The 14237-nt window shown below is 40.4% G+C and overlaps 1 protein-coding gene across 1 annotated transcript in view; it reads left to right on the top strand.

Moving 5' to 3' along the window:
• Positions 1 to 7063, top strand: part of MCHR2 (melanin concentrating hormone receptor 2) — a 30105-nt gene extending 23042 nt beyond the window's left edge. The window contains 4 exon segments of the mRNA XM_027089784.1: positions 902 to 1056; positions 1059 to 1092; positions 3311 to 3430; positions 5981 to 7063. Coding sequence (XP_026945585.1) covers positions 902 to 1056; positions 1059 to 1092; positions 3311 to 3430; positions 5981 to 6410 — 739 coding nt within the window. The 3' untranslated portion in view covers positions 6411 to 7063.
• Positions 7064 to 14237: the final 7174 nt, after the last annotated feature.

The raw sequence follows: 14237 nt of genomic DNA on the forward strand, positions 1-14237 counted from the left end.
GACCATTGACCACATTTGACATTTGTTTAATGTCTACTAATGCTGCTTTCCTACACCCCCGACTGCCAGCAAAACTGTGCTTTCTCAAATACCTCCTCTGGATCTGAGCTCTCTTTTTCATGCTTTAGCTTTCAGCTGTGTCTGAAAAATTATTCTTGGATTTGCTGGAGGACCAAATATGTTTGATATATCAGGATTTCAAGGTTGATTAATGATTATCCTTTTTTCTGGATCAAAATAGAAAAAAAGAAAAGAGAGAACCCCTTCCCCATGAAATTAGTCCACAACCCCCCTCCAGCCTACGTTTCCTGAGGAATTTGTATTGTCTGCTAGTCACGTTTGTTAATTCTCACTGTGATTTCTGTGAACTAAGCCCCCAAGAGCCTGGGGAACTAACTCTAAAGCCATGTGAGCAAGATGTCTGTCCCAGGTGCCTGAATCTCATGCTGCTGGGGATTCTCCCACCAGCCAACGCACTTTCCTCCTTCCTGTCCTACATCAGCCACCGTCCCTCCTGTCCCACATTGGTACACCCTCCCTCCTGTCCTGCCCTCCTGGAGGAAATCCCCATTCAGAGACAAAGTTTTCCAGAGCCTCTTGTGCAAGGGCAGCACCTCTGTAAAGAAAAAGTTTGCACAGCAGAATCTTACCATTTTCAGGGTCTTCATGTAAGTGACAGCTGTGTATCAGTGAGTGGTTTATTCAGACTTACGGGGTCAAGAATTGTTTTCTCTACAGGTACCAGCCAGCTCTTAAAAAATATAACTTTCTTTCACCCTGATAGAGGTGTGCTTCAGGGAGGATAATAATACTAATAATTTACTCTTGTCATGAACCTTTCATCCTTGGAGCTCAGTGCTTTTATTGATTGTTCCCAAACCCTTCTTAACCGGCTTTGCAGGTACTTGGCTCTCATCCAACCGAGACTGACGAGTTGAAGAACAAGGTACAAGACAAGCCACATCAATCTGGGCCTTTGGGCAGCTGCCTTTATTCTTGCGTTGCCTGACTGGGTCTACTCGAAGGTCATCAGATTTAATGACGGCGTTGAGAGTTGTGCTTTGATTTAACATCCCCTGACGATGTACTCTGGTAGGTTGTTAAAACTGAAGAAGAATAGACTTGAATTAAATCTTGAAGTGCTTCATCCTCCTTGTCAACACGTGAGCAACCGCGAAGAGTGTCCTTGGGGATCCTCTTCGGGCCGGTCTCCCCACTTAGTCCTCTGCTTCCCACCATCAAGTTGATAGTTTGATTTTAAGGAGAGGGTAACCTTTAGAAGAAGATTCTGAGTTTAATCATGTAGCCTCAGTGGGTGCAAATATATTTAAATGTGGATTTTAAAGATCCATGGCAGCCAGATTCACTAGGAGCACAGCAACCAAGGGAGGGGCAGACTTTCCAAAAGGGTCTAGGAGTTATGAGACTCACACCTTATCAATATGCAGCTGGAGTTTGGTTGAGTCGCGTCCCTCGAAAAGATATATCCAAGATCTAACTCTCAATGCTTGTGAATACGATCTTATTTAGAAATAGTCTTTGCAGATATAATCAAGTTGAGATGAGGTCTTACTGGATTAGGGTGGGCCCTAAATCCGATGATTGGTTCCTGATAAGGAGAGGGAGATTTGAAGAGACACAGAGAGGATGCATGTGAAGACAGAGGCAAAGACTGGAGTGACGTGTCTATAAGCCAAAGAACACCAAGGATTGCCAGAAGCCACCAGAGGCTAGGAGAAAAGTCCTGGAGCCCATACTCCCTCCCCCAAACCCCAAAAAGGAACCAACCCTGCCAACACCTTCATTTCAGACTTCCAGCTTCCAGAACTGTGAGACAGTAAATTTCTATTGTTTTAAGCCATCCAGTGTGTGGTAATTTGTTACAGCAGCTCTAGGAAACTAATACAGCAACCAACACAGTCATTTATTACATTTTAATTTGAAAAGAAAAATTAAGTCGAAATTTTTCTGATTGAAATTTTGAACACAGCATTAGAATCTCTGACTAAGATTTTTCGATTGCCTGCTAAGGGTCAGGTACTGTGCTAGGTGCTTTTTACATACATTATGGCAAGTCAGTCTGGCAGATCCCTTTTTCCCAGTCTACCACTTGTCAAATAGATGAGTCATTTCTGCATCACATAGACACAGTCCGAGAGGGGTAGAGGTAGAGGCCCAGCAAGGCTACAAATCCAGCAACAAAAAAATCTCCAGAGGAGTGCAACGTCGATACCATGATTGTTTATTCGTTATTTCTCACAACAGCAGTGGCTCCACTCACAGACAGAAAGCGTCAGCTCATCTAAAGGTGAAATGATAGTTAATCACCGCGGGCTGATAAATTAACCTGGCCGCACCCGGTCTGAAAGGAGAGCAGGACCTGAAGCTCACTATATGACTACATGACTTTGGCCTGTGTCACATAAGCAGAGACTATTTTGCAGCGACAGCTGTTTCTGCTCTTTTCGGTTGGCTATGGTAAGGGATATTCTGAGGCTCTGGCCTCTGTTGTTCCTGCCAGAATTAAGTCCTTACGGTGAACGGAGACTGGGACTAGTGTGCTACGTTCAGAGGCCCTCTGGCTCCGGAGCGCTCTCTCTGCCACCCAGTCCACACCCACCCAATGCCAGCTGCCTTCTTCCACACAAGGGTTTTGCCCCGGAAGGAGGATACCCGGTGTCTGGGCAGAAACAGAGTTGGCCCACCCAAGGGTTCCCCCCGGTGGAGCACTGAGAAAATGACCGGCTGATTTGACAACAGGTCCTCTTCTGTGCCCTTTGAGAGACCATCCGGAGTCTCAGTTACAAGCGTGAGCTCTGGAGCTGGCCTGAGTATCTGGGTTCAAATCTTACCTCTGCCACCTACTAGCTGAGTAACCTTGGGCAAGCCGCTCAACCCCTCTGTGCCTTAGTTTCCTCCTCCGTAACATGAAGGTGCTAATGGCATTGTACTCCTGGGGATGCACAGATTCAATGGGTTAAAATATGTGAAGCACCCTCAATAGTGCCTACTACATAACAAATGCCACCTGTTGCCTGTTGTTGTTAATAACACTAAATATAATGATAATAAGCACCTTCACCCACTCTGCAGTACTCAGTAGCACTGGCTACTGAGAAGAGCTGGCTAGAGAAGAGTCGTTGTCTATGAATAATGAAAAGCAGAACTTCTGTATGTGAAAGTACCCAGAGAGCCTTAACTTTTCCCCCAAGCACTTTTATTCTGGGCCCTGAAAAATCACAGAATCATAAACTGTAGAAGTCCCTAGCGTTGTGAATGTAACAGTCATGTCTTCTCTCTCATTTTACAGGTATACTCTGTATATGACGATAACAACTTTCTTTTTCCCTTTGCCCTTGATTTTGGTGTGCTATATTTTAATTTTATGCTATACCTGGGAGATGTATCAACAGAATAAGGTTGCCAGATGGTAAGTGTATGCCTTATTTTGTTTTATTTGTTAAAAGAACAGTTCAGAGATCTAAGATGTCTACAATAGAAGCTTAAGCATTAGTCACTTGAAACATGCCAAGCTCAGACATATGGGCATTAATGTCTATATAAGGCATTTTCTGAAAATAAGTCATGTTCTGAAGCAGCTATTTGAGGATCTCTCAGTGATAAATATTGTAATCACTGATGTAATGGTTTCATAAAAATGTAAACAGAACTCAAGACTCTGTTTAAAGAATAATTTTGTATTTGTCATCAGCATTGTTATTTAAATGTTTTATTTGTACATTTTGCAGAGTTGTGTACATATGTAAATACCCTAGATGTTGTGTATATTTTATAACCTTTTAATTTTTGTGGGGTTTTTTTTAGTGTGGGGAGGAGGATCTCATTAATATTTGAATACTTAGAACACGGTTACTTAGGACTAAATAAAACCAAAGACTTACCTAAAGACAATAAACTTAGGAAGGACTTTTAATGATACTTGTCTCTAAAACTATATGAATAAATCTAAATTATTTTCCACTTGAAATTGTACATATCAGGTTGTTCAAATGAGTCAGTGATTATACAACATGTTAGGTTAAAAAATCATTATTAAAATTTGTCTTTAGAATAAATTACTGTATTTTTTTGAGAAGACAAGATTGTGGGGTTTCCCCACACACCATATGTAACACTGTGAAGATTTAAAAAAAAGAATATGTGAAAAATGTAACCACCATTAGTCAAAATTTGTGGCAAACCCTGGTACCAAAGGTTTAGGTGTTCTATTGGCCCATGACATTTTTTCTGATTTCTTTAAATTCTTTGGAATTATTACATTATTAAAGAGTGGTCTAGGGCTTCCCTGGTGGCGCAGTGGTTGAGAATCTGCCTGCCAATGCAGGGGACATGGGTTCGAGCCCTGGTCTGGGAAGATCCCATATGCCGCGGAGCAACTGAGCCCGTGAGCCACAATTACTGAGCCTGCGCGTCTGGAGCCTGTGCTCCGCAACAAGAGAGGCCACGATAGTGAGAGGCCCGCGCACCACGATGAAGAGTGGCCCCCGCTTGCCACAACTAGAGAAAGCCCTCGCACGGAAACGAAGACCCAACACAGCCATAAATAAATAAATAAAGCAAACTGTCAACAAGTAAAAATAAATAAACACTATTATATTTTTAAAAAAAAAGAGTGGTCTATTTAGAATGGGAAAGAGAAGTAACCACAGTTATAGACAAAAATTAGCTTCTAAATGTATCACGGGTGAGAAGGTTGAAATGGAATCATATGGAATATTACGACATTGACAGCTGGAGAGGACGCTTGAACCCTTTTAAAACAGTTCTCCAAATCAGATCACTTTGCTCCCAACACCTTTCTCAGAAATGCTAAGAGCATCTTATAAAACAAAGTTCATACGGTCCAGTTATCCCTAAAAATGCAATAAGTTAGAGGAATGATGGTGCCTACTCTGATGAACTGCAGAAGAATCATTATCTTAGAGTGATTTTCAGCTGCCATTTCCCAGGCTTATTCATCTGCTTGTCATGTCCCAGAGAAATTTCTAGTTAATGTCTAAATATGACATAACATGATGAAATTTGGGAAATTTAAGAATTTTTTATTTTAGAAAAATTTTAAATTTACATCAAACTTGCATAAGTAGTACAGAGAGTTTCCATATACTCCTCACTCCAGTTTCCCCATTAACATCTTACCATGTCGCATTTGTCAAAACAAAGATAATGGCATTAGTACAGCACTATTAACTAAACTCTATTCTATATTGGATTTCACTGGTTTTTCCATTAAAGTCCTCTTTCTGCTCCAGGATTCAATCCAGGGGACCACACTGCATTTAGTTGACACATCGCCACAGTCTCCTCTGGTCTGTGACAGTTTCTCACTCTTTCCTTGTTTTTCATAACCTTGTAGTCTTAAGTACTGTACTTAAGGAGTACTGGTCAGGTATCCTGTAGAATGTCCCCCAGTCTCGGTTTGTCTGATAACGTATCACGATGAGACTCTAAGGTTAAGGTAGTGTTTACGAGGTTTCTTCACTTCAAACTGACTACTTATCCCTTTCTCTATTCCATTATTTGGAAACGAGTCATTAAGTATAGCCCACCCTCAAGAGGGAAAGGAGGGTGAGAATTAAGCTGTGTCTCCTGGAAAGGGGAGTATCTACATATATTATTTGGAATTTTTCTGTAAAGAAGGTTTGTCGCTTCTCTCCCATGTTATTCAATCATTTATATCAGTACAAATTCATATATCTTTATCTGATACTTTGGATTATAATTCACTGCTATGTAATTTATTTTGTTTCTCGAAATGTTCCAGCTTTGGAAAATTCAGGCAATTTTTCACAGGGCTGAAAAAGAGTATTTTCACAGTGCTCCAAATAAGTAAGAAGAAAAATGAGCTTCACATTTCACTACATAGCCATTCTGAACTGTCCAAAAAGTTCTGGGACATTGTTGTCCCATAATTTCTATGGTTGTTTGTGTCCTGTCTCTCCAAATGTTTCCGCTACAGCTACAATCCCAGTGTTCCAAGGCAGAGAGTGATGAAGCTGACGAGGACGGTGCTCACGGTGCTGGTGGCGGTCTTTATCTTGAGTGCTGCCCCCTATCACATGATACAACTGGTGAACTTACAGACAGAGCAGCCCACGCTGGCTTTCTATATGGGCTATTACCTCTCCATCTGTCTCAGCTATGCCGGCAGCAGCATCAACCCTTTCCTCTACATCCTGCTGAGTGGAAATTTCCGGAAATGCCTGCCTCAAGGGCAAAGGAGAGTGACTGAGAAGGAAATCAACAATATGGAAAGCACCTTGAAACAGAGCTTTAAGGAGAGTACATGGATCATCAAAAGTCTAGACAGGCTTGCCTATGTTATTGATGTTATTAAAAAGGGTGGGCAAAACGGTGTGCTGGTGTCCATTCTTGTTGTGCCCTTGTGACTCTAGAACAGTGCTGTAACCATTCAAATGCAGTGAGTTTAATATGCTAACTTAGGTGAAACAAAATATTTGTCTGTGTAGGCAGTAGGCAGTGGGATAGCTGAAGAGACCCGAGCTCCATGGTTGTGGATGTTATTTCAGCATCTTATAAACTAGTCACTGATGAATATGGCCATCCCTGACCATCGACTGAAAACTCACCAAGGAATTTGACCTTGCCGTCTACACTGTGGCCCCACTGTAACAGTGCCCTTGAGGCTCCTAAGAGGGGACCACCTTACAATGAGATCTGAAGTATGGCCATTTTTTAATCTACAAAAATGTCAGTTTCATAGGGTCTAATTTAATGCCTTCAACAATCAACTCCATCTGTTAGCATGACCATTAGCATGTACTGAACACATACCACATGTAAGATTACATGTAACAAACCTTCGAGGTAAGCATTACCCCAGTTTACTAAGGCTCAGAAAGGTTAAGTGATAAGCTTAACACTGCACAGCTACATAAGAGCTGGGCTGAAATCCAGGTCTGCCTGTTTCTGTCTTTTTACTACAGCCCCTTGGCAACCTGTACCTATCATACTGAAAAGGGCCAATAACTGGGTTTTGTTGGTGGTGGTTTTTTTGCTTTCTCCTATACCCCTACAGGAGAAGAACTAAAGTCTGAAAGAAATGAGTTCATATTCTTAAAGAAATAAGTTTATGCATATTCTTTTGCATTTAGCTTTGTTCTCATACCTACAAATGATAGAAACCAGCATCTGCATTTTAATAGTATAATAGTATTCTTCAGGACGTCAAGTACACTCAGACACATTCTCTTTAGGTTACAGTGGGTGTTTAGTCAAGGCTGCAGAAAGTAATTCGCTTTTAATTTCACAGATGTTCATTATGTGTTTTCCTTTTGTGGCTTGTATAAAACATTCACTTTGATACAGTAAGGAAAAAATGCTTTTAGAGTCTATATTCTCAACAAGGTAAATATTTAATTTTGTTTGGGGATGAATCTGTAAACCCACCTCCCTCATCTAAATATATAAAACCGCTTGCTTCATGGGCATATAAAACTGATTTTTCATCAGCCCTTTATATAAAAGAGTCACAGAGACCAGGTTTCTAATAAACTGATCTCCATTTTTATATCTCAGTTGTCAAGACAAATGACTTTTAACCCAATGCATTTGGTTCTAGATCTTTTACAGACCATTTTGGAACACGGTAATATCAAAATTCATATGTGAATGAAAGGTTGTGTAAACAGCATTAGAACTACAAACTGAGACAGGGCACATCTGAGATATTTCAGTTCTGTAACTGAGGTCTGCAGAGCTACACACAGAGGCTGTATGCTCCTTTATAGTTTCCATCAAAAGCTGTGTCATGGCTATAATTCCAGGGGCCTTCATTCTCGCTACTCTAAGGTGCAACAGTCAGGGTTCAGTGAATAACCCTGACATCTGAAGACCCAACACGATGGGTCATAAACAGAAGTTATTATTTGATAATTGAAGAGAAATTGAAGAGTTTACCTCCTTTGTCTTTTTTAATACAGAAAATATTATGATTTTAAAATTTTAAATGGTTTTAAAGCAACAGACATTTTTTAAATAACATTTCCAATAGGCCTCAAATAATTCCAGTATATAAATTGGTCAGTGAATTATTTTAATTAATATTTATTAAGAGTTGTAAAAAAAGTTAGCTTTTAATCAAAGTATAAAAGAAAAAGGGTGACTATTAAGTTTATTTTAGTGCCTTTATATAGCTTTTCTATGCATAAGCATATATATGCAGATTTGCAGAGGTGGTTTGTCAGAGATTCTCTATGTGTTTTGTATTTTTGCTCATGATATGTATACATGTTTACTTTCAAGAGAAGTTAACGATCAGTTTCATATATCTAATTAATACTTGGGTATTTTTCATTACGTAAACTCATAACTGTATCCCTCCTCTATGCTTATTCAATTTTAGGTGACTCATTTAAATTTTGATTGATTAATATAAATCAATGAATAAAAATTGCTGTATATTAATTTATTTCTAGCTTGTAGCGTCTATTCTTTTTTTTTTTTTTTTTTTGAGGTACGCGGGCCTCTCACTGTTGTGGCCTCTCCCATTGCGGAGCATAGGCTCCGGACACGCAGGCTCAGCAGCCATGGCTCACGGGCCCAGCCGCTCTGCGGCATGTGGGATCTTCCCGGACCGGGTCACAAACCCGTGTCCCCTGCATCGGCAGGCAGACTCTCAACCACTGCGGCACCAGGGAAGCCCCTGTAGCTTCTATTCTTAAGGTTTTCTTATATAATACTATTTCATATTTCCTTAATATATTTTCTCCTGAACAAAGACTAAAGATTTAAGAATTAGTAAAGGGGGAGCAGAATCAAGATGGCGTACCAGGAGGATGCAGAATTCGCATCTCCTCACAACTAGGGCACCTACCAGGCACCTGTGGGGGACCACGAACACCTAGGGATGGGAGGAACACCCAGTGACCGGGTAGGACGTGGGGCATGCGGGGAGTAAAGGGGGAGGAGAAGTGGAGGTGGGATGCGACTGGCGTCCCTGAGGGGCGACTGGGGGAGGGGAAGGGATCTCATGCCTGGAGGGAGAAATTGGGGAACCACTGGGAGGGCAGAGGATCAAAAGGGAGTGTGGCCAGGACTCCCCTGCCCACTTGGACCCCCCAGGAACCTGCTAAGATCCCGGGCCTGACCCTCTGCCCACCGAGGCCCCCTCCAGCCACGCGGGTCCTGAAGGAGCGGGAGGGAGGGAAGGGGGAGCAAAAGTAAAGGCCGGACCTCTGTGACTAGCACCCCTGAGGGGCTGCTGGGGGAGGGGAGGCACTCCTACACCCATTGGGACCCACCCACGGTTAGGTGTCCAACGGGGCGGGGGAGACCCTGGGGGGAGACAGTGGGGGAGGGGTGTGAAGTAAGGGAACGGGGCCAGTGTTTTTCCTGTCCACATAGGCACCGGGGAGCCTGCTGGGCTCCGGGGCTTAATCTCTGCCTTCAGAGCCTCCCTTCTGCCGTGCAGAACCCAAGCCCCATGCCTACAACCCCACTCAGGGCCCCACCTTTACACATGGAGACCCCTTCCAACACACTGGGCCTAAACCCCGCCCACACACCCTCACTCAGGGCCCTACCTCCAAACTCTGGAACTCCACACTCCAGATGCCCTCCTTTCCACACGCTGCCTCTCCCTTTCTGTGCAGATCCTAAGCAGAGGCCCCACCCCACGCTTGAACGTCGCCCCAACTAGGCCCCGCCCCCAGGGCCTTTTCCGCTGTGTGGGTCCTGAACCTAGGCCCCCACCCCATGCTCAAACGTCACCCCCCAACCCGTGAAGGTCCCACCTCACCCTAAACCCTGACCCTGCCTAAGTTCCACCCCCGCCTACACTCCGCCCCCATAGGTAAGACTTTTTTTTTTTCTTTTCTTTTTTCCTCTTTTAGATTGGGGTTCTGTTTTACCTTGTTGATTCATTGTTGTTGATTCTTTTATATTTTTTTCCCTAATAAATCTTTTATTTTTCTAATTTTATTTTATTCTTTATACTTTGTTAGTGATCTCTCCTTTGGGCTGTTCCCCCCACCTTTTTTTTTTTTTTTCTTTTTTCTGTTGTGGTTTTATTTTACCTTGTTGCAGTTGTCTCAATTATAGTTTAGTTTTCCTAATATATTTTTTATGTTTCTAATTTTATTTTATTTTTTATTCTTTGATATTGTACTGTTCCTTTTTTTCTTTCTTTCTTCCTTTTTTTTTTTTGACCACACCACGAAGCTTGCAGGATCTTGTTTCCCAGGCTTGAGGTCAGGCCCAAGCTCCTGTGGTGGGAGCTCTGAATCCAAACCGCTGGACTAACAGAGAACCTCAGACCCCCAGAGAATATCAGTTGGAATGAGGCCTCCCGAGGTCCTCATCTCAGCACCAAGACCCAGCTCTATCTAAGTGCCTGCACACTCCAGTGCTGCACATCTCAGGCCAAACAACCAGTAAGACAGGAATACAGCACCAACCATCAAAAAAAGAAAAAATGAAATGACAAAAAAATATGTTGCAGATGAAGGAGCAAGGTAAAAACCTACAAGACCAAATAAATGAATATCAAATAGGCAACCTACCTAAAAAAGAATTCAGACTAATGATAGTAAAGATGACCCAAAATCTCAGAAACAGAATGGAGCAAATACAAGAAACATATAACAAGGATCTAGAAGAACTAAAGAGCAAACAAAAAGTGATGAACAATGCAATTACTGAACTTAAAAACACTCTAGAAGGAATGAATAACAGAATAACTGAGGCAGAAGAAGGGATAAGTGAGCTGGAAGACAAAATGGTGGAAATAACTGCCAGGTAGCAAAATAAAGAAAAAAGAATGAAAAGAATTGAGGAGAGTTTCAGAGACCTCTAGGACAACATCAAACACACCAACATTCGAATTACATGAGTCCCAGAAGAGGAAGAGAAAAAGAAAGGGTCTGAGAAAATATTTGAAGAGATTATAGTCAAAAACTTCTCTAACATGGGAAAAGAAATAGTCATCAAGTCCAGGAAGCACAGAGAGTACCATACAGGATAAACCCAAAGAGAAACACGCCGAGACACATATGAATCAAGCAATCAAAAATTAAATACAAAGAAAAAATATTCAAAACAGCAAGGGAAAAGCAACAAATAACATATAAGGGAATCCCCATGAGGTTAACAGCTGATTTTTCAGCAGAAACTCTGCAAGCCAGAGGGGAGTGGCAGGACATATTTAAAGTGATGAAAGGGAAAAACCTACAACCAAGATTACTCTACCCAGCAAAAATCTCATTCAGATTTGATGGAGAAATTAAAACCTTTAAGACAAGCAACGGTTAAGAGAATTCAGCACTACCAAACCAGCTTTACAACAAATGCTAAAGGAACTTCTCTAGGCAGGAAACACAAGAGAAGGAAAAGACCAATAACAAACCCAAAACAATTAAGAAGATGGTAATAGGAACATATATATTGATAACTACCTTAAATGTCAATGGATTAAATGCTCCAACCAAAAGATATAGACTGGCTGAATGGATACAAAAACAAGACCCATATATATGCTGTCTACAACAGATCCACTTCAGACCTAGGGACACATACAGACTGAAAGTGAGGGGATGAAAGAAGATGTTCCATGCAAATGGAAATCAAAAGAAAGCTGGAGTAGCAATTCTCATATCAGAAAAAATAGACTTTAAAATAAAGACTATTACAAGAGACAAAGATGGACACTACATAATGATCAAGGGATCAACCCAAGAAGAAGATATAACAATTGTAAATATTTATGCACACAACATAGGAGCACTTCAATACATAAGGCAAATGCTAACAGCCATAAAAGGGGAAATCGACAGTAATACAATCATAGTAGGGGACTTTAACAACCCACTTTCACCAAGGGACAGATCATCCAAAATGAAAATGAATAAGGAAACACAAGCTTTAAATGACACATTAAACAAGATGAACTTAATTGATATTTATAGGACATACCATCCAAAAACAACAGAATACACTTTCTTCTCAAGTGCACATGGAACATTCTCCACGATAGACCAAATCAAGCCTTGGTAAATTTAAGAAAATTGAAATCATATCAAGTATCTTTTCCGACTACAATGCTATGAGACTACATACCAATTACAGGAAAAAAAACTGTAAAAAATACAGATACATGGAGGCTAAACAATACACTACTAAATAACCAAGAGATCACTGAAGAAAACAAAGAGGAAATAAAAAAATACCTAGAAACAAATGACAATGAAAACAAGATGACCCAAAACCTATGGGATGCAGCAAAAGTAGTTCTAAGAGGGAATTTTATGGCAATACAATCCTACCTCAAGAAACAAGAAAAACCTCAAATAAACAACCTAACCTTACACCTAAAGCAATTAGAGGAAGAAGAACAAAAAAAAAAAACCCAAGTTAGCAAAAGGAAAGAAATCATAAAGATCAGATCAGAAAAAAATAAAAAAGAAATGAAGGAAAGGATAGCAAAGATCAATAAAAATAAAAGCTGGTGGTTCTTTGAGAAGATAAACAAAATTGATAAACCATTAGCCAGACTCAATAAGAAAAAAAGGGAGAACACTCCAATCAACAGAATTAGAAATGAAAAAGGAGAAGTAACAACTGACACTGCAGAAATACAAAGGATCATGAGAGATTACTACAAGCAACTCTATGCCAATAAAATGGACAACCTGGAAGAAATGAACGAATTCTTAGAAAAGCACAATCTTCCAAGACTGAACCAGGAAGAAATAGAAAATACAAACAAACCAATCACCAGCACTGAAATTGAAACTGTGATTAAAAATCGTCCAACAAAAAAAAGCCCAGGACCAGATGGCTTCATAGGCAAATTCTATCAAACATTTGCAGAAGAGCTAACACCTTTCCTTCTCAAACTCTTCCAAAATATGGCAGAGGGAGGAACATTCCCAAACTCATTCTATGAGGCCACCATCACCCTGATACCAAATCCAGACAAAGATGTCTCAAAAAAAGAAAACTACAGGGCAATATCTCTCATGAACACAGATGCAAAACTCCTCCACAAAATACTAGCAAACAGAATCCAACAGCACATTAAAAGGATCATACACCATGATCAAGTGGGGTTTATCCCAGGAATGCAAGGATTCTTCAACATATCCAAATCAATCAATGTGATACACCATATTAACAAATTGAAGGAGAAAAACCATATGATCATCTCAATAGATGCAGAAAAACCTTTTGACAAAATTCAACACCGATTTATGATAAACACTCTCCAGAAAGTAGCCATAGAGGGAACCTAACTCAACATAATAAAGGCCATATATGACAAACCCAGAGCCAACATCGTTCTCAATGGTGAAAAACTGAAACCATTTCCACTAAGATCAGGAACAAGACAAGGTTGTCCACTCCCACTACTCTTATTCAACATAGCTTTGGAAGTTTTAGCCACAGCAATCAGAGAAGAAAAAGAAATAAAAAGAATCAAAATCTGAAAAGAAGAAGTAAAACTGTCACTGTTTGCAGATGACATGATACTATACATAGAGAACCCAAAGATGCTACCAGAAAACTACTAGAGCTAATCAATGAATTTGGTAGAGTAGCAGGAAACAAAATTAATGCACAGAAATCTCTTGCATTACTATACACTAATGATGAAAAATCTGAAAGAGAATTTAAGGAAACACTCCCATTTACCACTGCAACAAAAAGAATAAAATACCTAAGAATAAACCTACCTAAGGAGACAAAAGACCTGTATGCAGAAAACTATAAGACACCAATGAAAGAAATTAATGATACAAACAGATGGAGAGATATACTATGTTCTTGGATAGGAAGAATCAACATTGTGAAAATGACTATACTACCCAAAGCAATCTACAGATTGAATGCAATCCTGATCAAACTACCAATGGCATTTTTCACAGAACTAGAACAAAAAAGTTCACAATTTGTAGGAAACACAAAAGACCCCAAATAGCCAAAGCAATCTTGAGAAAGAAAAACAGAGATGGAGGAACCAGGCTCCCTGACTTCAGACTATACTACAAAGCTACAGTAATCAAGACAGTATGATACTGGCACAAAAACAGAAATATAGATCAATGGAAAAAGATAGAAAACCCAGAGATAAACTCACGCACATATGGTCACCTTATCTTTGATAAAGGAGGCAAGAATATACAATGGAGAAAATACAGCCTCTTCAATAAGAGGTGCTGGGAAAACTGGACAGCTACATGTAAAAGAGTGAAATTAGA

This window comes from Aethalodelphis obliquidens, unplaced genomic scaffold (assembly GCF_003676395.1).
Source record: "Aethalodelphis obliquidens isolate GAN/ISIS:26980383/991018 unplaced genomic scaffold, ASM367639v1 scaffold3, whole genome shotgun sequence".
In the NCBI taxonomy this organism is placed as follows: Eukaryota; Metazoa; Chordata; class Mammalia; order Artiodactyla; family Delphinidae; genus Aethalodelphis; species Aethalodelphis obliquidens.